This window comes from Pteropus medius, unplaced genomic scaffold (genome assembly GCF_902729225.1).
Source record: "Pteropus medius unplaced genomic scaffold, Ma_sr-lr_union100, whole genome shotgun sequence".
Taxonomy (NCBI): Eukaryota; Metazoa; Chordata; class Mammalia; order Chiroptera; family Pteropodidae; genus Pteropus; species Pteropus medius.
This window is the reverse complement of record NW_024351730.1, coordinates 23028284-23051545: the sequence shown is the minus strand read 5'-3', so window position 1 is coordinate 23051545 and position 23262 is coordinate 23028284. Positions and strand designations below refer to the sequence as shown.

The window sequence follows — 23262 nt, the reverse complement described above, 5'->3', positions numbered from 1 at the left end:
AATCCTATAATGTGTGGGTAAAAGGTATTCTATATGCTCCATTAAAAAGAAATATAGAAGTATTTTAAGACAGTAATTTCCTTCAGAGGCTTACTTACTGTAGGTTTAGGTGTGAGGGAATATGTGTGTGTGTGTTCACCCAAAGCTCTGCATATGTGACAATCAGGTATTAGATCTTGATTCATATCAGCACTTTCATGAGAGACTCATGAATAAGTATTGCAAAACTAGGGTTAGATTCAATTTCATAAAGTCAATATGATTTTAGAGTTACTGAAACTTCAATGATGGAGGCAAATAAAATGATTATCAAATCTTGTCATTATCTATATGGAACTTGCTCTGAGAAATGGGATTTAGACAGAAATGACTTGGTCATGTTTGAAGTAGGTTCCTAAATATAAGAACATTTTAAGGAATGGCAACAATTATTATGACAATTTATCTGAATGACCTGTCTGTAAACTTGAGATCCTGCATAGTAAATTCTATAGATTTCACATGGTCAAGCTTAAACTTAAAGGCTTAGGATAGGGAGAATAGCAAAGTCACTGCCAAGGGGAAGTGCATATGGGGGCAGAAGATATGTGTAGTCATTTTTTATAATGTACTCTAATAGTCTCTTGGTTTCCAGTCTCTACCATATCAGCCATATAGCCTGCTGCCAGATTTAGTCTTAAACGTAGAGATTAGATAATTTCCGTTTATAAACATTTGATGAATCGTCACTGTTTTTAGGATGAAATATAAATTGTCGTGGCAATTAAGATCTTTTATAATTTGGCCCTACATTCTTGTCTTACATTATTTTCTAATCATTGCATATTTTCCTAACTCAATTATTCAGTGTTCCCACGCATGCTTCAAACTGGCCCAGACAGATTCACAGCAAATGTTCCTTAAGAAAGACAGTCATAGTCACTGTCCCCAGAAACTTTTAGTCTAGTTGGGAAATATATATTATAAATATAATTACCTAAATAATAGTTGAGCTCAGGCTATGAAATGTGCTCTAAATGAAATGTTTACTGCACTGTGAATGCTAAGAAACCCTGAGCCTGAGCACTGTGTACACATGTGGCATTTATCTATGTCAAGTTCAGAAACCTAAAGGATGAATCAAACTTTTCCAGGTAAGATGGAGAGGTGGGGAGTAGATAGTGTTCTTGGTAAGGGGAACAATGTTTGTGGTAAATGTGGAAAGAAACTTCCAGCAAGTGGAAAGCATGAACTCTTGGAAACACCATAAGAAGGCCAGTGTGGCTGACACACAAGAGCGAAGGGGAAGAGTTGCAGGAGACAACAGGAAGAGTCCAGCTCATGTAGAGTCTAGTAGATAATGTCAAACCTAAGAGCAATGGTTAAAGTATTTCTAAGATTTGGGAAGATTTATATATATATATATGTTCTGAGGCAAGATAAGATCAAATGGGGAACAGCCTGTTCTGTGTTTGCATATTTCTCTAATGAAATGGGTTTATCATCTGGGGTAGACGGAATGGAGGACACAAAAATAACAACATAAAGTAAGATGTGCTAAGATTGGAATACATTCCGGCATTTGTCTGAACACTTCAAAAAGAAACAGAAATCAGACATGGGGGTCAGAAAAATATTTTTAAAGTGACAGCAAAACTTCAAGATCTTATGGAACTGTAAAAGCAAAGAAGGTTTGGACCTGACAATGAATCTTATGTAATGGAGGAGCTGAAAAATGTTCATTATGGCCAAAGAATATGGTGAAAAAAGAGAGTAGAAAGATAAAACTAGGAGGTGGTCATGGGCTCCAAGAGCCTGAGGTGAGGGATCAGGAAACCTAGGTGGGAGGTGGCAGTTGTATTTACTGTGTTCAAGGTGAATGCGCTTTTAAGAAAGCCTTTGGTGAATGAACTTGGTTATTTACATATTGAGGAATAGCCAGTTTTGCAAGGCAAGAAAATGAAAAGAAAAATGAGTACTACTAAATAATTTTCAGAAGAAAGTTAAAGGAGAAATTCATATTGTATTTTTATAAAATTTTAGGTTCTTATATGTTATTAAATTATTATCCAAAAAATTTTCTTTCATCTTGGAATATATACTAATCTATTATGTTCCCTTTTCTTCATTATGTGGATGGCTACTTTTTTTCATGTTATTGGCTTCAGATTTCAAAGGAAGAATTAATACAGGCTTGGTCTGACACCATTTCCATTATTCTTACTTGAAGATAACTATTTTTCAATGTCAGAATAAGAACAATAACTTTGGAGCAGATATTATTTCATGTTTAAAATTTGAGGTGATGACAGGGATGACGGACAAAATTAGGTGTTCAATTTATGTATGTGCCTCCTGAAAATCCAGGAGTGGTATGTGCTTGAGAGGTGTGGACAGATTACTCATGAATGATCTTAATCGCAACATAAAGGACATTAAAGTGTCCTTTAACAACTTAGGTAAGAATAAGGAAGACGTATGTAATCATTAACCTGTTGGCACTGGCAACTCATGCTTTATGACAATCTCTGGATTGTGTGTTCTGTCATTTTTTCCTCTGGAAACTTTACGTTTCCAAGTTCCCAGGGCCTGGATTTAATAATCCAAACTCTCATCTAAGATACTTTGTTAGGAAGACTCACTGTGAATTCTCAGGCAGATAGTGCGTTTTTGTGTTAGTATATTATATATTACCCCAGAGGTCCCAGATAATGGAATTTCCAGATATACCTAAACAGAATCAATTTTGCCAGTATGTTTTGGAACTTCTATATTCTGGCAAAGTCAAAGAATATATGTGTGCTTTATAAATCTATTTTTGGGTGAAGGAAGAGGAACCGATGTCTCAAGTTCCTGTAGAATTGTTTTATTTCCCTTTGTATTTGTCCAGTTCTCTGCCACTTTGAAGGAAGTACACTATGGCCTACGACAGATGCCCAATAATGGTATGACTTGCTTTTAAAATCAACTCCCTTCCCTCAAAGGAAAAGGGATGATTCTTTATCTATGGCAAGGCAGCAGAAAAAAAATTTCTTGTTCCTCTCATGTAAATTTCAGTCTCCTGGTATATACCTGTGTAATCGTCTAAATTAAATGCTTGGAGAATTTTCCCATGCTTCTAAATGCAGGCTATTTAGGCATGACTTCTCAAACATATCCACTATAATACAAGGGAGACAAGCTTCAGAAGAATGAAGTACATGAATAACGACCAGAAAAACCTGACTGGCATAGGACTGGAGAAATAGTATGACTCAAGAGGTAATATGGAAAACTCTCCACTTTCTCATATAGTGGATATAAAAATGACACTTAAAAGCATGATGAGCCAGAGAGAATACAAAACTCCCTGATTAGTGAATGGCTCACCACTGAACTCTTGCAAGGCAACAAGGAATCAGGTGCCCCAGAGGCAATTTACTACACTTTCTCTTGCATTTATCTGGTTGCTTGATTCCTGAGATTTCTACAAGTTTTCTACATATATTAAGACATTCATTATCATGGCACCTTGTGGGACAGTAACGAGATAGACAGAATTAATGCCTGAATGGGATACAATAGTATGAGATTCTTATACACATTTCTGTACAAATCATGTTGGCTTCGCTAGGTTGGTGAGCTGTACTTACAAAGACTTCCTTCCCCTATTTCCTGTGCTATTTATATGTGTAGGGTTGCTAAACCTCCCCCTCTTTTCTTTTACTTAAGTTACTTTTCTCCTTATATTAAATCAAATCTGTTTAAATCTGGCTACCTGCTTCATAGGTATGAATATTTAAAATTCCACTCATACCACTCAGAAGGTATTCAGTGGAGCCAAACAGCAAATCAATCACTTGATGAAAGTTTGGAATTGCTTCCCACAAACTCTATCTATGATCCACCAATGAATGGTGTCAGCTGTCTTTGCCAGTTTCCATTTCGGTAGTAGGAATAGAGATCACCGCTATGATATTTCTAGTATTCTATCAAAATAACTAAAAATATCTTCCTTTATGACTTCCTGAAAAAAAAAAAAACAAAACCATCATTTACTCCTGTCATCCTCCTTAATCCTTTTTCTTCCCTCCCAATCTTTTTTCTCAAGCCACTGAACATCCTTATCATAGAGTGGAAAATCTGTGCACTAGATAAGCTATTTGGAGTGCCCTCAGAATCTCTTGGCAGGGCGTTGCTTGTAAAAGTCTGCCATAATCCCAAGATAGAATTTCCCTCCCATAGAAATCTGTATTTTAATACAGGGCCCCAAGATACAACTGCAAACAAAACAAAACAAAACAAAACAAAACAAAACAAACAAACAAACAAAACAAGAAGGAGGCATCAAGCTCTTTTGTTCCTGAAGATGTCCCTTTTGTGCTTCAGCTTTAACTCTTATTTATAAAAATTGATCACTCAATATCACATACATCTACTTAAAAGAACGTCTAAAGTTTGATCTGATTTCAATGATCTAGATTTCACAGTGAGCATCCCGTCCACATTGTAAGCTGTACTGGTGGCAGTTTACTCACTGATGCTGGGGATTCTGTAGTAACCATCAGTGGTTCCACTTGTTTTATGAAATGACCTGTGTGGGTACTATGACCACAGTGTTAGTAACATGTCTCTAACAGAGGCATCTACAAATTTCCATGAACTTTTTCAAAATTATTGGAAGACATCACATCTAGGTTAAAGTGTTAGGTCTCCCATTATATCAAAGCTGGACTTTTGGGCTACTTTGTAATCATTTACCACAAAAAGTTGATATTTGAGTCAGACTGATCAACCACACTATTATAAACTGAATGTTTGCGTCCCCTCCAAATTCATATGTCTGCAATCCTAACCTCCACTGTAAGGGTACTAGGAAGTGGGGCCTTTGATTAGGTCATGAGGATGGAGCCCTCATGAATGGGATTAATGCTTTTATGAAAGAGATCTCAGAGAGCTCTCTAGCTCTTTGTGCCATATGAGGATACAATGAGAAGTTGGTGTCTGCAACACAGAAGAGGATCTTCACCAGAGCCTGATTATGATGGCACCCTGATCTTGGCCTTCTAGTAAGCAGAACTGTAAGAAATAAAATGCTTGTTGTTTAAACCTCCCAGGCTGTGGCAATTTATTATATCAGCCCAAACCAACTACGACACATATCATCAACTTAAATTACTAACACTGAAAACTGAGTTGGTAGGGAGTCACTTTGAACATTTTTTTAAATAATACCACAGATAGTTTTGTAAAAGTGATACAGTTCAAAAATAGTCCTATTTCCTTAGAAACTGGTAATATGTTCTTACTTTCCCATCTTGTAGAATACACACTCAGAAGTAGTGCCAAAACTACTTCCAAAAGAAGCTAGTTTGGACACAAAATCTGAGATCAGAAACTTTGTCTATCTTGTGCATGGCTATATCCCCGGCATCTCGAAGGTGTTGAGTAAAAAATATGTGCTGAGTAAATCAACGAATGACTCAATGGATGTATAATTATTGGATCTGGGTTATTGTAGATTAATAAAATATTTGATGTTACATTGAGTATGAGTTTTATTCCCATTAAAGCAACTTTAAAGAATTATTTCTGTAATGTAAGAGTAACAGGAGAGATTTATAAGTACAGAGTAGGAGCATACAAATGATCGATGGTATAACTAAGATGACTAAAACCTAGTATGGGAAAGGGATACAAAGAAATGTAGAACAAGAAGCTTAACTTACAGAGGCATACGATTTAGTAGAGACCAACTAAGTAAAAGTCCAAGGTAATATAGGCTTAAGAGCAAAATGAATAAGGCAGATGAGACCTGCTCCAGGACTGTGGACAAGATAAGAGATAAGCATGAGTGCTTTAAAGTCGATTCGTATGACTGTTGGGTGAAGAACAGACTTGACCAGAAGAGAGCTGAAGCCAGAAAGTAATGAGAAATAGGGCGGTGTTTTAAATGTGAGGTTATGTATTTCCAGATTAGTACTGTGTGGGAATGGAAAGAAACACACACACACACTTATACTGTTTTCCACCAGGCATTATGCTCAGCAAGTCACATACATTAGCTCATGTGAAGTGATTATTTCATAATCTTTGTAACAACTTTATAAGGTAGGTATTATTATCTTAGTTTTCAGATGATAAAATCAAGTCTCAGAGAGGTGAAATGATCTGCCTAAGATCATAATTGTTTTAAGCAACAGAGCTGGGATTTAAACCCCAGTCAGCCTGACTCCATAATCTTTTATGAAAGATTGGACAGAATATAAAAAGAGCATGAAGTTAAAGGTAACTCTTAGGCTTCAAATATAGAGCACTATGCATCTATAAGTCATCTGGAAGCAACAGTAGTAAAAGGATAGAAAATATAGTTGAAGAGCTGCTTTAAAAGCATTCTTGGGTATTAGTCCCATTTCCAGTACTTTCTTAGAAAAATTGTATTGGGTTTCTATGTGATTCTAGACCCTCTCTGTCCACATGTTTCAACTATTGGGTTGCAATTTTCAGGAATAATTCTGACCAAATTATAGGGTCCCTTTTGCTGTAGGAGGGATTTCCTGTCCAGTGGAGATTCTTTTGAAGAATGCAAGGTAAGTAAGGCTCCAGCTATTTGGGGCACAATTCAAAACTTCTTACAATATCGTACTTGCCTCATTTAACAGACAGTGTTGGGCCTCACTGTTGAATACAAAAGGCTTTTCGTAATTTTTCCTCCTTGCCTTTGATCAGTTGTTCCCTCCACCTGGAAAGAGCCCTTCTCCCTCTGCTCACTGTACCTGATATATATGTACTTAGATGAAACTCACTGATCCTTTAAGACTCGTCTCAAAAGGATTCTAGAACTGGCATTTTCACTCTTGCTTATTTGAAAATGGTTAGAGTCATAATTGATTCTTCTCTTTCTTTTATATCTAATCATTTACCCAATCATTCTAGCTCTCCTCTTAAATTATATCTACCATCTAACCACCTCTTAGCACCTTCACCCATCACCACCCTGGTCCACGCCCATCTTGGATAATTTCTTACTCAGATAATTACAGTAGCCTCCTAACAGGTACCCTGTTTATACCCTTACTTCTGTAAAGTCAATTTGCCATTCAGTAATCAGGGTGATTCTGTTAAAACACAAGTTGACTGTCATTTCTTTCCCCACAAACCTCTAATGCTTTCCACTGCACTTAGGGTAAAATCTAAATTCCTATCCATGGTCTATGGACCCCATGGGAGGATATGGCACCCCTGCTGCTACCTCTTTATCTTTATTTATCACTATTTTCCCCCTTGTTTGCTCTGTTCCTGTTACAGTGGCCTTTTTGCAGCTCATCAGAACTGCCCCTCAAGGCCTTTGCACTTGTTGGCTCCATGTGCCTAGGACATTCCTCCAAAACATATCCATGTGGCTCTCTCCCTCACTTTGTTCAGGTCGGCAGTGAGCCTTCCCTGACCACCCTTTCTAAACAACCTCACTCCATAATTCTCCAGCCTCCCTTATCTTGTTTTATTTTTGTAACACTAAACACTGCCTAATATAAAAATATGCATGTATTTGTTTATTATTTGTCTTCTCCAATCTGAAGGTAAGCTACTTGTGTGTAAAAACTGCCTATTTAGGTCATTGTTGTATCCCAAATGCCTATAACAATGCCTCACACATGGCATCTCCCCACCGTCTCCTGTGTCCTGGTTCTTAGCCCTCTTCTGGCCCCCAGGGATTCCTGAGAGAGCCGTGGGCAGACCCCCACCCCACCCCTCTTCCCACTGTCTTCCTCAGGTCTGTTGGCAAAGGGGCATTATAAGGGGCCAGAGAAGCCCCTGGACCTATACTGTGCTGGGAACCATGGGCCAGGAAGAAATTGCTAACAGGAGGTGGGCTCCGCTGCAGTGTCTCCTCCAAGGCTAGTGCATTTTTTTTAGTGCCATTTCCTGGTGCATTTTTTTTTTTAAAAAAGAGAGGCTTGTAGGCCTGAAAGTAGGCAGGCAGACAAGCTCAGGATCTGGGCCTTCTCTTTCCCCTTACTTTTCCAGGAAGCTGGGCTAAGGGAACCCTTTCCCTCTGTCTCTAGGACCAACCCCTCCTCATCTACACATCCCTCCCCAAGTTCAAGCACAGACTCCATCATCAAAACTGTTCTCCCTAGTAGCTTAGTGAGCTGATTCTAGTCCTGGATCCTTCCATCCCTCTATGGCCTAAAGGGTAAAATCCCAGTTCCAGGAGAGCACTCGACCCCATCACCCTCCCAGCCTGTGCATGGGATCGTGCCCTGCAGTGGTGGCACAGAGGATCCCACAGGAAGACCCAAAGGGCAAGCAGTGCATTGAGGAACAGTGAGCCAGGAGAGTCTCTGTACCCATCTCTGCCTCAACTGTGTCCCAGCTTGAATCCTAGATCCCGTGTGTTGTTTTTTATTTCAATTGAGATATAATTGACATAAAACATTGTGTAAATTTAAGGTGTACTACCTATTGATTTGATCCTTTTATATATTATAATATGACTACCACTAGCTTTAATTAATACCTATAATTATCATTTTCTTTTTGTGGTGAGAACAATGGAGATCTAGTCTTTTAGTAATCTTGACGTGTTGTTGAACATAATCACTATGCTGTGCATTGAATCTCCAGGACTTATTTCTCTACTGGAGCAAGTTTGTATTCTGAAACAATATCTCTCCAATTTCCCTACCCCCCAGTTCCTAGTAACCACCATTCTACTTTCTGTTTCTATGAGTTCAGCCTTTTTAGATTCCACATATAAGTGAGATCATATAGTATTTGTCTTTTTCTGGCTTATCTCACTAAGCATAATGCCCTCAGGGTCCATCCATATTGTTGAAAATGGCAGAATTTCCTTCTTTCTCATGGTTGAACACTATTCCATTATATCTATGCATATCTATCTATCTGTCTATCTAACTCATATCTTCTTTATTTATTCATCCATCAATGGACACTTAGGTTGTTTCCATATCTTGGCTATTGTGAATTAAACAGCAATAAATATGGGAATGCAGTTATCTTTCTGATAACCCATTTTCATTTCCTTTGGAAATCGACCTAGAAATGAGAAAATTGGGTCATATAAGCCACAGAAATCAGTGTTGTTTCTATACACTAAAAATTAAATATATGAAAATGAAATAAAGAAAACTACCCCATTCACAATAGTACCAAAAACAATAAAATATTTAGGAATAAATTCAACCAAGGAAATCAAAGGTCTATATAGTGAAAACTACAAGACTTTGACAAAAGAAATTGAAGACACAAAAAAATGGAAAGATAAACTGTGTTCATGAATAGGAAGAATTAATATTATAAAAAATGTCCATACTACCCAAAGCCATCTATAGATTCAGTGCAATCCCTATCAAAATTTCAATGGCATTTTCATAGAAATAGAAAAAAAAAATCCTAAAATATGCATGGAATCACAAAAAGATCCCGAGTGGCCAAAGCAATCTTGAAAACAAAGAACAAAGCTGGAGGCATCATACTTCCTGATTTCAAACTATACTACAAAGCTAATTTAAAACAGTATAGTACTGACGTAAAAATAGACACATAGACTAATGGAACAGAATAGAGTGACCAGAAATAAACCCCCACATAAAGGGTAAATTAATATTTGACAAGGGAGTCAAGAATACTCAATGATAAATAGATAATCTCTTCAACATATGGTGTTCAGAAAACTAGATAATCACATCTAGAAAAATAAAATTGGACCCTATCTCACACCACTCACAAAAATTAATTCAAAATGAATTAAAGACTTAAGACTTGATACCATAAAACTCCTAGAAGAAAACATAGGGAAGGAATTCCTTGATATTAGTCTTGTAATAATTTTTGGGATATAACATCATAAGCATGAAGCAAAAAATCAACAAGTGGGACTACATCGAACTATGTGGTACATATATTATGATGGAATATTACTCGGCTATAAGAAGAGACGAAATACTACCATTTGTGACAACATGGATCTTGAGATAATCATGCTAACACAAGATAAGCCAGACAAAAAAAGTTGAAAAACACATAATATCACTTATATGTGGGATATAAATCTAAAAGTAACAAACAAACTTGACAAACTGAGACTCATGGACATGGACAGTAGACTAGTGGTTACCAGAGGGTAGGGGGGTGGGGGGAGGTAGGTAAGGGTAAAAGGGGTCAAATATGTGGTGACAAAAAAAATCTAACTATGGGCGGTGAACATACAATGCAATATATATAGGACTTACTGTTAAATTGTACACTCGAAACTGGATTTTGTTAACCAGTGTCACCATAAAAATAAAAATAAAAAAACTAAAGAGCTTCTACACAGCAAAAGAAACAACGAAATTAAAAGGCACCCTGTAGAATGGGAGAAAATATTTACAAACCATATATTGGATAAGGGGTTAATATCTAAAATATATATAAACTTCATACAAGTCAGTAACAAAAAATAACCCCAGACAATCCAATTAAAACATAAGGGCCAAGGAACTGAACAGTCATTTTCTCAAAGAAGACACCCAAATGGCCAACTGGTACATGAAAAGATGTTCAACATTATTAATCACTAGGGAAATGCAAATTAAGCCACAATGAGATATTACCTCACACCTGTTAGAATGGATATTATCAAAAAGACAAGAGAAAACAAGTGTTGGTGAGAATGTGGAGAAAAGGGAACACTTGTGCATTATTGGAGGTATTTCAAGTTGGTGTAGCCATTATGCAAAACAGTATGGAGATTCCACAAAAAATAGAAAATCTAACTACCATATGATCCAGCAATCACACTTCTGGGTATATATCTGTGGGCTGTGTTCTAACAGCAGGTAACTTGCCCCACCTGGCTAGGCATTTACACAAAATCTGTAGTACAGGAACCAGGAGACACGTGAGGTCTTGGGGGCCTGGTACGGCCCTGGGCCCAGGAATAGCAGCAGAGACTTGCTCATAGATCTGTTCAAAGTTTCTGAAAGTATGGTCCAGGCCTCCTTGCCTTGGGCTGCCTTAAAGGACGTCCTGACCTTCTGTCTCTAGGAGAGCTTCATGGCAGTGGTAATAGCTTGATCTCCCAAGCAGTCTCCCGCCCTGTGGACCCAGGTCCACCTATCAACTGACTTGGCCAAATTCAGCCATGGCTGGCCTGCCCTCTGTTGCTAACTCATCTGTCTGGCATCCCAGCCTCACCCCTGACCTATCCTGGGACATTCTGTACATGTCGATAATTTTGCCTTCACTAAGTTCCTTTAGCTGTGTATCTAGAGTCTTTCAAATAGCAAATGGTGGCACTGTCAACATCCTCACGGTCAGCTATTTCAAATTTCACTTTCAGCATCATCATTGTTCATTCCTTTGCTGGCAATTCCCTCTTCCCTCTTTCTATGATCTATTTTTGTAAAATATCATGACGTTTATCACTGGGAGAAGGGAGTCAATAGAATTATACACTTTGTTGTCTGAATTGAATGTTCCATGACCAATCAACAAAAGACTTTGAAAGAAGTGACATGATTGGTCACAGATCATGATGCACATTTGATATTTACATAATAACTTGTGAACTGAGACACTAGCAGAGAAGTTTGCACTTTATGCAATTATGGTTAACAAACCATGCAAACTGAAATGCGAACCGCTTTGTTGGGAGAGTGGTATTATTTAGTTAAACTGTGGTAACTGAAATCTGCATATCAGAGCCTAGCAAAGTGAGGACTTCGGTACACCAACACCATTGTTCAGGCACTCTTAAAACATGCTATTATACATATTCTGGGGGGAAAATAAAAGAAGTAACAATGTTTCTAGAAGGAAAGTATTAACTAAGTGAAGTACAGGATAATGGAGATAATAAAGGGTAGAAATTATAAGCGCCATCTATGAACTCATGTTGCCCCATGACTGTCATCTCAAGCAAGAGGCCCAGGCTCTGTGTGCCTCTGTAACATGGAGATAATAACAATACCTAACTTATAGGCTTACCGTAAAAATTAAATGAATTTATGTAAAAGGATTAGAACAGTACCTAGCACATTGTAAGTACCTCTCGAACACTATATACTATTATTACTAAATGAAGAATAATTCCAAATAGCCTGAGAAGAGTGTGTCCCCATGTAAAAAAAGCCTCTTACACCTTCCTTATTCTTAATGTAGTTGTCTACTAGATTTGTCTGCCACCTCTCTAAGAATATATCGGCAATTTTGCGACTGAGGTGGCAGGGAATTGTTGGAGCAGTGGTGGAGAAAGAGGCAACAATTGTTTCTCTCTCTGCCACCTCTAGTCCTGACCACCATGCAATGCCGTCAGCCCAGGAAGGGCTATTCTATTCTACTCTGGGCTCAAGAGGAGAACGAAGAAAGAAAGAAGAAGAGAATGGAGCAGAGCAAAAAAATGAGAGCAGAAAGCCTGAGTAGAGGAAGAAAGATTATATCTAAACCAAAACAAGAACCTAACATTAAAGTCAAACAGAAATATTTAGGGAGTTTTTATATCTCCCTTTGTCAAGAACTATAATAAGCAATGATGCAACCTTCATGCTGCACCTGATATAAAATATCGCTCTTCCTAGAGAGGAGCCTAATTCAAAACTGAGGCCAAAACATTTAATGATTAAGAAAATTACAAATAGGCATCTTTCTTAGAAATAAAATAGATAAAATGACTCCTGGTTTTACAGATCATTAAATTTGCAATTATTTACATATTTCCAATATTCCCCAAATGGGGTCATTGATGAAACTGTTCTTCAGAAAAATCATTCCCATCAAAGTAATATACTTAAAATGGGTCATCCTGTTTCCTTTATTAGTGAGCCAAAGATTTCTGCAAGGATAATTTAATTTAGCATTTGATTTTATCTGCATCCGTTTTGTTAATCTTGGCTACAGTTATGGTGAAACTTTCACCGATACTCACAAAGCAGCCGCACTTTCCCTGTAGCAATTAGCAGCCAAACACTACCTATACGTTTTGTGGCATAACTCAAGTTAAAGTTCTTTCCTCTCAGCCAAGAGATCATCCCTCACCTCAGGTTAAGTCCTGACAAACAACCTGAAGTACAACATGTCAAAACCTATCACTTGCCTGCTCCTCTGGGTGGCTGAGTCATGGCTTAGCTGGCAAGGCCTTCTCTACCAAGTCCATGTCTTCCTTGGGACTCTGGCTCCATGAACCAGCAGTGTAGCAAGAGAAATATCAATCATATGGGTGCATTTTATAAGATCAGAAAAACCTGACCTTCCAAAAGTTTCTGTGATTTTAGACAATCATTTGATAGCAGCTGAATGTCTGAAATACACTAAGCACTACAGCTAAAAGGAGGCAGTGTTATTCTTAATATTATTGAACTGATGACAACACAGATGGTCAGAGAGGTTGCAATCCTAGGACTAAAAGCACCTCTTCAGTCTCACACCCCAATGCTCTGTCCTGCTTATATCATATCTTTCTCTTTGTCATTTGCTTTCTTATTTCATTATATGCTTAGATACACAAATGCAATTTAATACATTCTACCAAGAAGAGTAGTATGCAACCTGAAGTGTATATCTATATGTGACTCAGCATATGGACTCACCCCTAAATGCTCATTTTCAGCATATTCTCATGAGCCAAAAACATTTTAGCTAAACATAACAATGCATGGAAATGATCTGAAACCAATGAAGTATCGCATAAAGGAAAGGGTCTTATGAGATGTAGTAAACTGTTGGGTAAGTCTGCCCCCTCAAATACAGTCAAGATTATGAACTGAAAACATCCCTGGTTTTGTCTTGAGCAGGTTATTATATGCTGTCTGTGCCATTTGGGTGCATCATAAGTGTGTGGATTTTATAATAAACACATGGCAACTAAAATGTTATCAAGAAGCAGAATGACAGTACAAAAAATAAGAAATAAGGTCAAATCTTGAAATAAAATATATTCTTACTCTTTCAAGTTGAGAAATTCAAATAAAATATTGATGTCTGACATTAGTGGTTGAACATCAAAAATGAAATACAGAAATGCAGTCATTTCCTGAAGAGAACAGAATGTACACATAACACACACACATATATAGACAGACACACATGTTCACTCGAGAGCCATTCCTACTAGACTAGATGCCCCATTCCTGGCAGGGAACCTGTGAATGACAGTCTATGTGGGCAGTAGTGTGCTCTTTGAAAAGGTCCATCTATACTTTGCTCTTATTCACCATTTTGTCCTCAGGATGTATTGTCTTCAGGTTTTCCTTCTTTTTCTTTTCTTTTTAATATGAGGCTCATTATGCCTACCTGGAATCTCACATACATGGGGCCAATACCTGAGGATGCTTCTGATTGCCTGCAAGTTCAGTTTTATTCAACACCACACTACAACTTGGGTAAAACATCAGCTGATAACCACATTACAAGTGGGAATGTAAAATTTGAATTATTTAAAAAATTCTATCATCTATTCCTTTCAGTTTATCTATAAAGACACACTTATAACTAATGAAGTTCTTGGCATGGCCCTGCTTTTTTTTTTTTTAGCCAGAATGATCAGTCTTATATATAAAATATTTCTAGCATGAAAAAGATCTCCACTTACTTTACTATATTCTTATTAGACATCTAAGCTTTCTAGATGTGAATGCAGGTCAGTAGCTAACAAAGATATTAGATTAGGGGTCAGGCATCTAAAAACTTATCTCTTGGGGCTCAGTTTCCTCATCTGTAGAGGTAAGGCACTGGGTTAGAACTGTCTATTATTACAGATTGGCTGCCTTATCTCCTTCATGTCCATAGAAATGTTAGCCTAGCTCCTCTTCTTCATTCTCTTTAAAACACAATGGAATAATGCTGAATTATCCAGAACTGTCTAGATTTGAAATATAGTTAGAGTTAGCAAGCACACCCGAAGATGCCTTCTGGCTCTAGGAGTGGATGGCTGAGTATAGAGCACAGAATGTGAAATATAGAGTTACACTCCAAAAACTAAAAAACTAAAAACTAAAAAATAATGCCTGCTATAAAAGGCCAGCTGAATTATTTCACAGAAAAACTGCATGACAAAATATTTAATCTTAAAGCTGAATATTAACGGTACAATTATATTTTCTTCACAAGAAGGTAGAGAAGGAACAAAGAAAAGATGGAAGGAAGAGAAGGGAGAGGGAGGGAAGAGCTAGAAAGGAAATATGGGAGGATGGAGGAAAGATGAAGGAAGGAAATAAATGAGTGTGAATAAACTTTTCCCTCAGAGGAAAGAGGTATAATGATTAATAACTTAATAATATCCCCTTCAAATAGAAAGCTTCTCTTTCTACTATCAAAACATGCAAAAAATAATCTTTCTTTATCTTTACTTATCAAATAGTTTATTACCTTCAAAGTCCACATCTCCAACTAAGTTTGTCTTTCCTGTTACTGGATCATGGACATAGTTGATACCCACATCAATTACAGCAGCACCTTCTTTAATCATATCAGATGTAATCAACTTTGGAATACCTGAAAGCAAAACAGAGTTGTAAAACACTCTAGAAAATACTTCAATTTTGTCCTTGAATATAACAAAGGTTTATATATCTAATGTTTTGTTGCCATGACTTTAAGAAATATACAACATACACTGTTCCTAAAGAAGAGTCCAACTGCACTTGATTATTTCTGATCAAGCAGAAGAACGAAGGTAGCACATGTGGGCTTCTGTGGATAAACTCCTGCTAGGATTTACCCTTTCACCTTTGAGACTGCTTACCAGACTTTACCAAATGAATAGCACTCTTTCCATTATTTTCCTAGTATAAATAATATAGTGATGATAGTTTATATTCAGAAAACTATACATGATTTTCTTAATTGAAGCACCAAATTTGACAAAATTTTCACTGAACTTTTATTAACATGATGTTTGAAAAAACATGGGTTGGATGAAAGTTCCTATTGGTTGCAGTCATAGTTATTTAAATGACATACTCCAAAACTGTTGATCAAAGCATCTATAAGTTCTATTGAGGTCTTCCATGAAAAGTATTTGTCAGTGACATTTTAAAAAATTTTGTGAAAAATTTGAAAGAACACATTGGTGTTGTGATGATTATTTATCTTTGTCCTCCTCCAGGTTCATTTTCCAACTTTCTTAGCTCTACTCTATGCCAGGGTGGGGCTGATCCTTACAGAGGTCTTGTGTGCTTCCTATTACTCTTGGAACTCTGTCACAGTCATGAGAACAAGCTCAAGCTAGCTTACTGGAGGATACAAATCCTGTGGAGGACAGCTGAGTCATTTCAGCTGAAGCTGTCCTAAACCAATTAGTCTTCAGCCAACCACCAGCTGAAGGCAGATGCTTCAGCAAGCCCAGTCAAGATCAGAAGAAATGAGACAAGGCCCCCATAACTGACCAGGTGAACCACAGTCTCAAAAGAAAACTGAAAAATAAAAAGGTAGTGTTTAAAATGACTGAGTTTTCAGTTAGCATTCAGGTAATGGCTAGATGGATAGCCAGAGGAGAGAAGGAGAAATTAGGGGTATTGTTTTATAAACTACATAAATGTCTAACCAATGTCCTGTATACTTGAAACTAATAATAAAATAAAATTAAAAAAAAATTTAAGTTACAAAACAAAACAAAAAAAATAAAAAAATAAAATGACTGAATTTTGGATTTTTTTTTATATTGCATATATGCTATGCAATAACTGCATAGCGTATATATGCACAAATGACACAAAATTGAATAGAATAGCTAGTAGGTAGCAACTCTGGAATAATGGACTATCAGTAGCATGAATTTGAAAGGGGACAAATTTGTAATTCTAACTGGGTATTGTCCTGGATTAAAAATTCATTAAAAAACTATGAGGCTATGCTAAGGCAAATAATGTCTGGATACAAGGATATAATGTTTTCCATTATATTTTCAGTAGACTCTTTCCGGAAATGTTGGTCATATTCCAGATGCTGGTCTAGAGAATAATGATTAGAACAAATCTAGAATTATGTTATATGGAGCACAGCTATCAAACTAGTTGATTCAACTGTTTAGTATCAGTCTATATCAAAATGTAAAGCAACTATATCACTAAACACACTGTTTAATTCAGCTAGCTTTATTTTTTCATAGCAAGATTTTTTCAATGAAGGAAGCGGTATGTTGATTTATATTCTGGCACAGCTCCTTATCTTGTTGTGGACCTATAACGTATAGTTCCCAGAAAGTAAGAAATAATCATGGATCAGTCCTAGTCCACACATTGAGTATCTCTGAAATAAAGGAATAATAGTTCGTTAAACTCAGGCTGCCTATCTCGGGAAAAAATACAACTAAAAACAAAAGCAAAACCCAATAATTGTGGTTGTGTCTTCAATATGTTAATCTGAATAGAAAGTAGATTTTTATTCTATGTTTTCAGAAGGAAGAATAAAGGAAGGAGAGAACAAAGGGAATGGATTTTAGCTCAACATAGAGAATATTTTAATAATAATAGAATATGTCACAAAGAGAAACTTTACACTATCTTTATTCCTCATTAGAAATATTCTCAATAGGGTAAAGAAGGTATTTAAATGGGAAGGTTAGTGATGGCTTCCAATTCTAAAAGTTAAACATTCTCTTTTGTTTAGTCGAAGTGAAAAAAATTTGTTTCTTCCTTCTTTCAACTAGTTCATTTCTGAACCCTTACATACTTCTAACTCTATAAAAGATTCTACTGAAGAAAAGAAAGAAAGAATACAAATTGTACTTAATGCTTGAAATTATATTAAATGGACATATAAAATCTCTTTTTCAGATATGTTAAATACTAAGTCATACACTCACATCGTTTTCTTGTAGAGGCCCATGATTAATGTATTTTGTTCCCAAAGTATATAAATGCAATGTACTTAAATTCTTATCATTTGATAACAGTGAAATGACATTAAAAGTTATTTTAAATATTTGCTAAAGAAAATATATATACATACCAATAGGATATGGAGTCAGAAAAAAATTTTTCTTTTTGTAAAAGTTGAAAATGAACCGTGATTTCAAGTGAATATTTCTGTCAAGCTTTATGTTTTTTGTGTGTGATAATTTCTGTGTTAATTCTGTGGAAACACATCCTTAATTCTTATATAATTTGAAGGCTCAAGTATTATATGTGAGAACCGAAACCATCCACACCCACATAGCTTACTGTGTACATTAATATGACTTTACTATTCCACTGTCTTCAACAACATGACTTTATTATTCCAGTAAACTCTTGCTCAGAAAGATAAAAGTTGGCAGTAATTTTATTGTTTTAGGAACTTACAGAAAAACTCATTTTAATTAACATCGAACCGTTTGACTTTTCAGTAGATAGTATCAAATGATTGTTTGTTCTCTAAGACTCTTAGAAACCTTTACTTCAAAACCCTCTCCTTGTTGTGTTTATTGATCCTAAACTTTTATAATATGATCCTTACCCAGTCTTACTCAAGCCTCTGCTTTAAGCCTCTAAAACAAACTTCAACATCTCCTAAATATCCCAACTTTGCCTCCACACCCCAATATACTACTAATCTGGCACTTTGGTAAAACGAAACAAAAAATCTCTGATTTGTGGAATTTGATGATTTGCATAAAGCTTAAACACTCCTATTATGGCTGACTAAGCTACCAAGGTGACATCAATGAACATGGAATTGGAGAGGCTCAGATTTAACCTTCATAGGCTGTTGAGAGCTAGGTCACCACTGCTCCTAAGGAACTGTCAAGGTAGTGTTTCCCCATGCTTCTGTAACCATAAACTCAGATTTGTATTTTCAATGGATTGTTTGGGTGATATTTGGGAGAAGCCAGTATTTAACAATATTGGAGACCCGTGAAGATCTAATCAAGAACTTTTGTCCATGATCCAAGACCTTAACTTGGAAACCATGGGTGGTTCTGTGGCCTCCTGAGCCTCTTGCTGGGACAGGGAGCTGTTGATTTCTCTCACTGGGATGATGAGGTAAATCTTGCATTGAATCTGAACTGATTTCTTTTCGTTACAGCTCCCCACATGCTGAGTTTGTCTTCTATGAATAAGGAACACTTTTAGCAACCCTTTGATTATACAATCAGTTAAAAAACTTTATCTTGGTGGAAATCAGTCTTATTACTTATAACAATGTGTCTCTGTCCCTGTCATTTTTTATTGTGTATGTATAAGGGGAAAGTTCACAGGAAGGGAATAGGGGTGAGCTGGATAAATCTTTTCATCAAACTAACTGAAAATTAAGAAGTTCGATATCTTTTGAACTTCGGAAAAACTGCCTTGGGTCACTTAGCACAATTTTATGAGAACTTTCTTCAATCTTCTATTTTTTTTTTCTGCAGAATCTCTCTAATCCTTTCTATCTTCTGGGAACTGAAAATTAGTCAGGTTCTCAGCCAAAGGTGGGCCAGAAATTAGGCAATGGGGGGCTGAGGCACAAGGTACATACACAGCACTTTCATCTGACCAGTCCTAGACTTTCTTGGATTTGCCTCAGTTTAAACCTAAGAGCATGCCCCTCTGAAGTAGACTCCAGCTTCTTACATACATTTATACCATAGCCCAAACTCTTATACTTACCTTTCTAAATGCCATCATTTAATCAAAGATAATTTAGAATTATAATAACCATTCTGAGGAACTTTCGATGTGAACAAAAGTATTCATTTGAGAGGTTGTTTAGAACATAAAGGAATAAAATTCCAAACATTCAATGGTCTGAACATTTTAGTGTTTTTGAGGGAGTATCTAAAGGTATTCAGATTCCAAAATTATTCCCTTAAAAGATGTCTTGGCCAAGGCAAATAAAGGTGAAAAAGTAAAAATGGTCTCTCTTTTAGATTCCTCCAAATCTCAGCACAAATCTAATAGACTTTACTTATTATTCCTCTCTCCCCAGGCTATATTTTTTCCATTTCCTTCTGACTTGTTCCTTTTACCTCCCGGCTGGCCAGAACCCCCCAAAGTGCAATTACCTCATAAAGTTAATTTCCCCTCAGAACAGGGAAAATCACTTAGGTTTTTAGATCTAGTCTCATTCTGAGCTAAAAGCCAGTGTTAAAATTTTTCCAAAGCTTAGAAAGATAAAATTTGTAGAGAAATTAGATATAGTTTTAGAAACATATAATCCAGCTCTCCCAAATATATATCAAATAGCACATACGTTCAGATGCAAAGAATTGGATGGAAAGGTAGAATTCAGAGACCCCAAATTATACAAGAAATAAAAGAGACTTAGAAAATCTGTATATATTGGAAAAGGTCTTTTGGAAACTATCCCCAAAATCATTCCTGTGAACATAGGTTGGACTCTGACTCAGTCCTACATATAAAGAAAGAATTCATCCATTGGGGAATTCAGAGACAGGCTTTTTAAACCTTTCGACATCATTCAGAAGTAACTCCTGATGCAGATGTAGTGAGCTCTCTGCTAATTTTCTGTGGCTAATCTTAAACCTGAAATAGATTTAATACCCAAGAGAAACTAAATAGGAAATAGCCCTATTGCCAGACCTTCATCAGTTGCTTAAACATTTTGAAAGAGCCTTAGAATAAAAACTTAATAAGACTTGGAATAAATTTATGACTTCACAGATAAAACAATTAGATACTACCAATCATTAAATACAAAGAGAGAGTCACTTAGTAAAGACATTTTTAGATACTGTAAACAGAAAGAATATTGGCTAACTCCCTGCCCCCATAAAACAAAACAAAACAAAACTAAAACTAAAGAAAATGTACATGCACTTTGGTGTTTGAGGAAGAGGAGGAGGAAGCAAATGTCCAGTCTCCCATTTACCTTTAAAAGCACAAGGAGAAATTTCTCACAATGTTAAAGATAACCTTTTGCTTGATCTGGGCACTACCTTATTAGCTTTTAAACTCAGCTATTCTTATTCAGCATCTCCCTTGGAGTAAACGAACTCCGTAGATGACGGGGGTCTAATAATCCTCAGACATTCCACATGTCCTGGCCCACAGCAGAGGTACGGTCTTTCCTACTCTGTGACACCACATCTCTAACTTGATAGGGAGAGATGTACCCTGAAAATGGAATTGCCAGTAGATTAAATATTTTGATGGTCTCTTTCCTAAAATCCCTGAGGACTCCCTATTCATGAGGTCACAGCTAATTTGAATATTGACTTAGACTTACTGGTACCTGTTTGTCTAAATCAACCCTAAATTGAAGATCTCAAAGAGGTGCCAGAGTTGTTGTGGGTAACACTTCAATGACATTGGCAGGATTAATGGGGCTCAACCCATCAAGGATCAGATTGACCTCTTTAAAACTATCTAAACTTATATAATACTCAAAGTATAAGCTAAAAAAAGACTAAAACTAGTAGAGAATGGACTGATTCTTAAAACATTCATTCTCTTAGTTAAATCCCCCAATGAGTGAGGATATAGATTCATTCAGAATTTTAGCGCCATAAATTGAATATTCATTCTTTGATTCCCTGCAGTAGCATACTCAAATTCTATTTTATCATTATGCCTCCTGAGGCTTTATGTTTTAGTTTTAGATCTGTATTTATATTCTTTAGTGTCCCTTTAGATCATAATAATCAATAATTATTTGCCTTCTTCTGGAAATATCAACAATATACCTATGTGGGTTATTATGCCTAGGAGTTTACTAAGGCACTCTTCTAATTTTCACAAGTCCTCAGCTAGGACCTAAAGAATCTGAAATTTCCCTAAAATTCTACTCATCATTCAGATGAGAAATTTGGGACAGATTATGTATTTTATAAGCTATAAATCAGAAGCTGAATTTGAAGTTTCTAACAGTTCAAAGTACTTTTATGTTATGCTGGTCCATCAGCAGGTATATTCCTGAAGTATTAGGTAATAAGAAACATCACCAGTACAATAAACTAGCTATTAGATTTTATAGAAACTTTTACTGTTGCAAAATCTCACCTTTATATTTAGTAGCTTTCAAAACTCTCATAACAGTTGTCTAAGTTCCTAATAAAGCATATCAACTCTGTATCCTTGGATATTCAATAACATGAAATTTAATTGTTACATATAATATTATCATTAAAAATTCTAGCTTACGAATACAATTATACACTAAAGCCCAAGGCAGGTTTATGGAAGTAGGGCTGTGTTTTTTTCTGCCAGGATAATTAATCCATCTATAAATTTATTTTTGGCAGGAGAAAATGGCCTATTATTAATGCATATTTTCAAAATATAATTAGAATAATTATTTTAGGGTGAACTATGCTCATAAGGAAATTTATTAAAAAGATTTCTGATTCATCTAAGATTTCTCTGTTGTGGGTTAAAATTTCTTTGATTGATAACTAGACTAATCAATGGATGATCTACACAGAATTACACTACTTCAAAGGTTATGACTTTTTTATTAGGTGATTACGAATCTGTTATTTTGTGATTCCTTATTTGACAATTATGAAATTAATCACCAATGCTGTCTTAGGTAAATATATTAAATAAATATAATGTTTTTATATTTAGCACAACCTGGGCATGATTCTACAACCTGGAAGCTAAGTTTACCCTGAAAGAAAGGTATAACCATTACCCTTTGAGCAAATCTGAGGCTAAACTTTTATTCTTATCAATTAGAACCCCAAATGGGTATTTTCATGGGCCTGTTTGTTAATCTCCAAATTGAGTTCACATGAACTAAAAAAAAAAAAAAAATAGTTCTTTCCTATTGAATCTTCCTCTTATATTCATCTTTAAGTCTTTATGAAATGTGGCCATCAAGGCATCCTGATAAAAGGAAGCATCATATTTACACATAAATTTAATTAGTAGCATTCAAAGGGCTATGTAAACATTATCTAATTAAACTCCACAAAACTTCAGTGAAGCAAGAGAAGGCTGACCCATTATCCACATTCACAGAAGAGAGATTTTGAGGTGCTGAGAAGCTAAATGATTTCTTAGTTTCACAATGATGAGTCAGAGGTGAGGCTGGGAACAAAACCAGAACTTGTGTTCAGATATAAAAGTAACACCACAAAAATGCTTATTCAGGTAGATTGCTCCTTCAGCTGGAAGTTGTCCTACTACATATAAGAGTAATTGCAATGGAATTTATATGAATGCTTATGTTTCTTTCTAGATTAGAATTTTTTCCTGCAGCATTATTTGTTTTTGAGACAGTCAGATGACAGCTAAACAGAAGCTGTGTTAGTAGTATGAGTACTTCAGTGTTTCCCGCAGGGGTCTTCTTGCTAGTTCTTGAAATGGTCAAGAAGTGTTTAAAAAAACAGTGAGTCAGTGAAAATGAACACAAAGCATATCCTCTTTCTTCTCTTTT

The 23262-nt window shown here is 36.1% G+C and overlaps 1 protein-coding gene across 5 annotated transcripts in view; it reads right to left on the bottom strand.

Moving 5' to 3' along the window:
- MTHFD2L (methylenetetrahydrofolate dehydrogenase (NADP+ dependent) 2 like) overlaps nucleotides 1-23262 on the bottom strand; it is a 115882-nt gene that overhangs the window by 5144 nt on the left and 87476 nt on the right. For all 5 annotated transcript variants that reach the window (XM_039845451.1, XM_039845452.1, XM_039845454.1 and 2 more), the window contains one exon: nucleotides 15328-15453. In XM_039845451.1, coding sequence (XP_039701385.1) covers nucleotides 15328-15453 — 126 coding nt within the window. The remainder of the gene's footprint in view (nucleotides 1-15327; nucleotides 15454-23262) is intronic.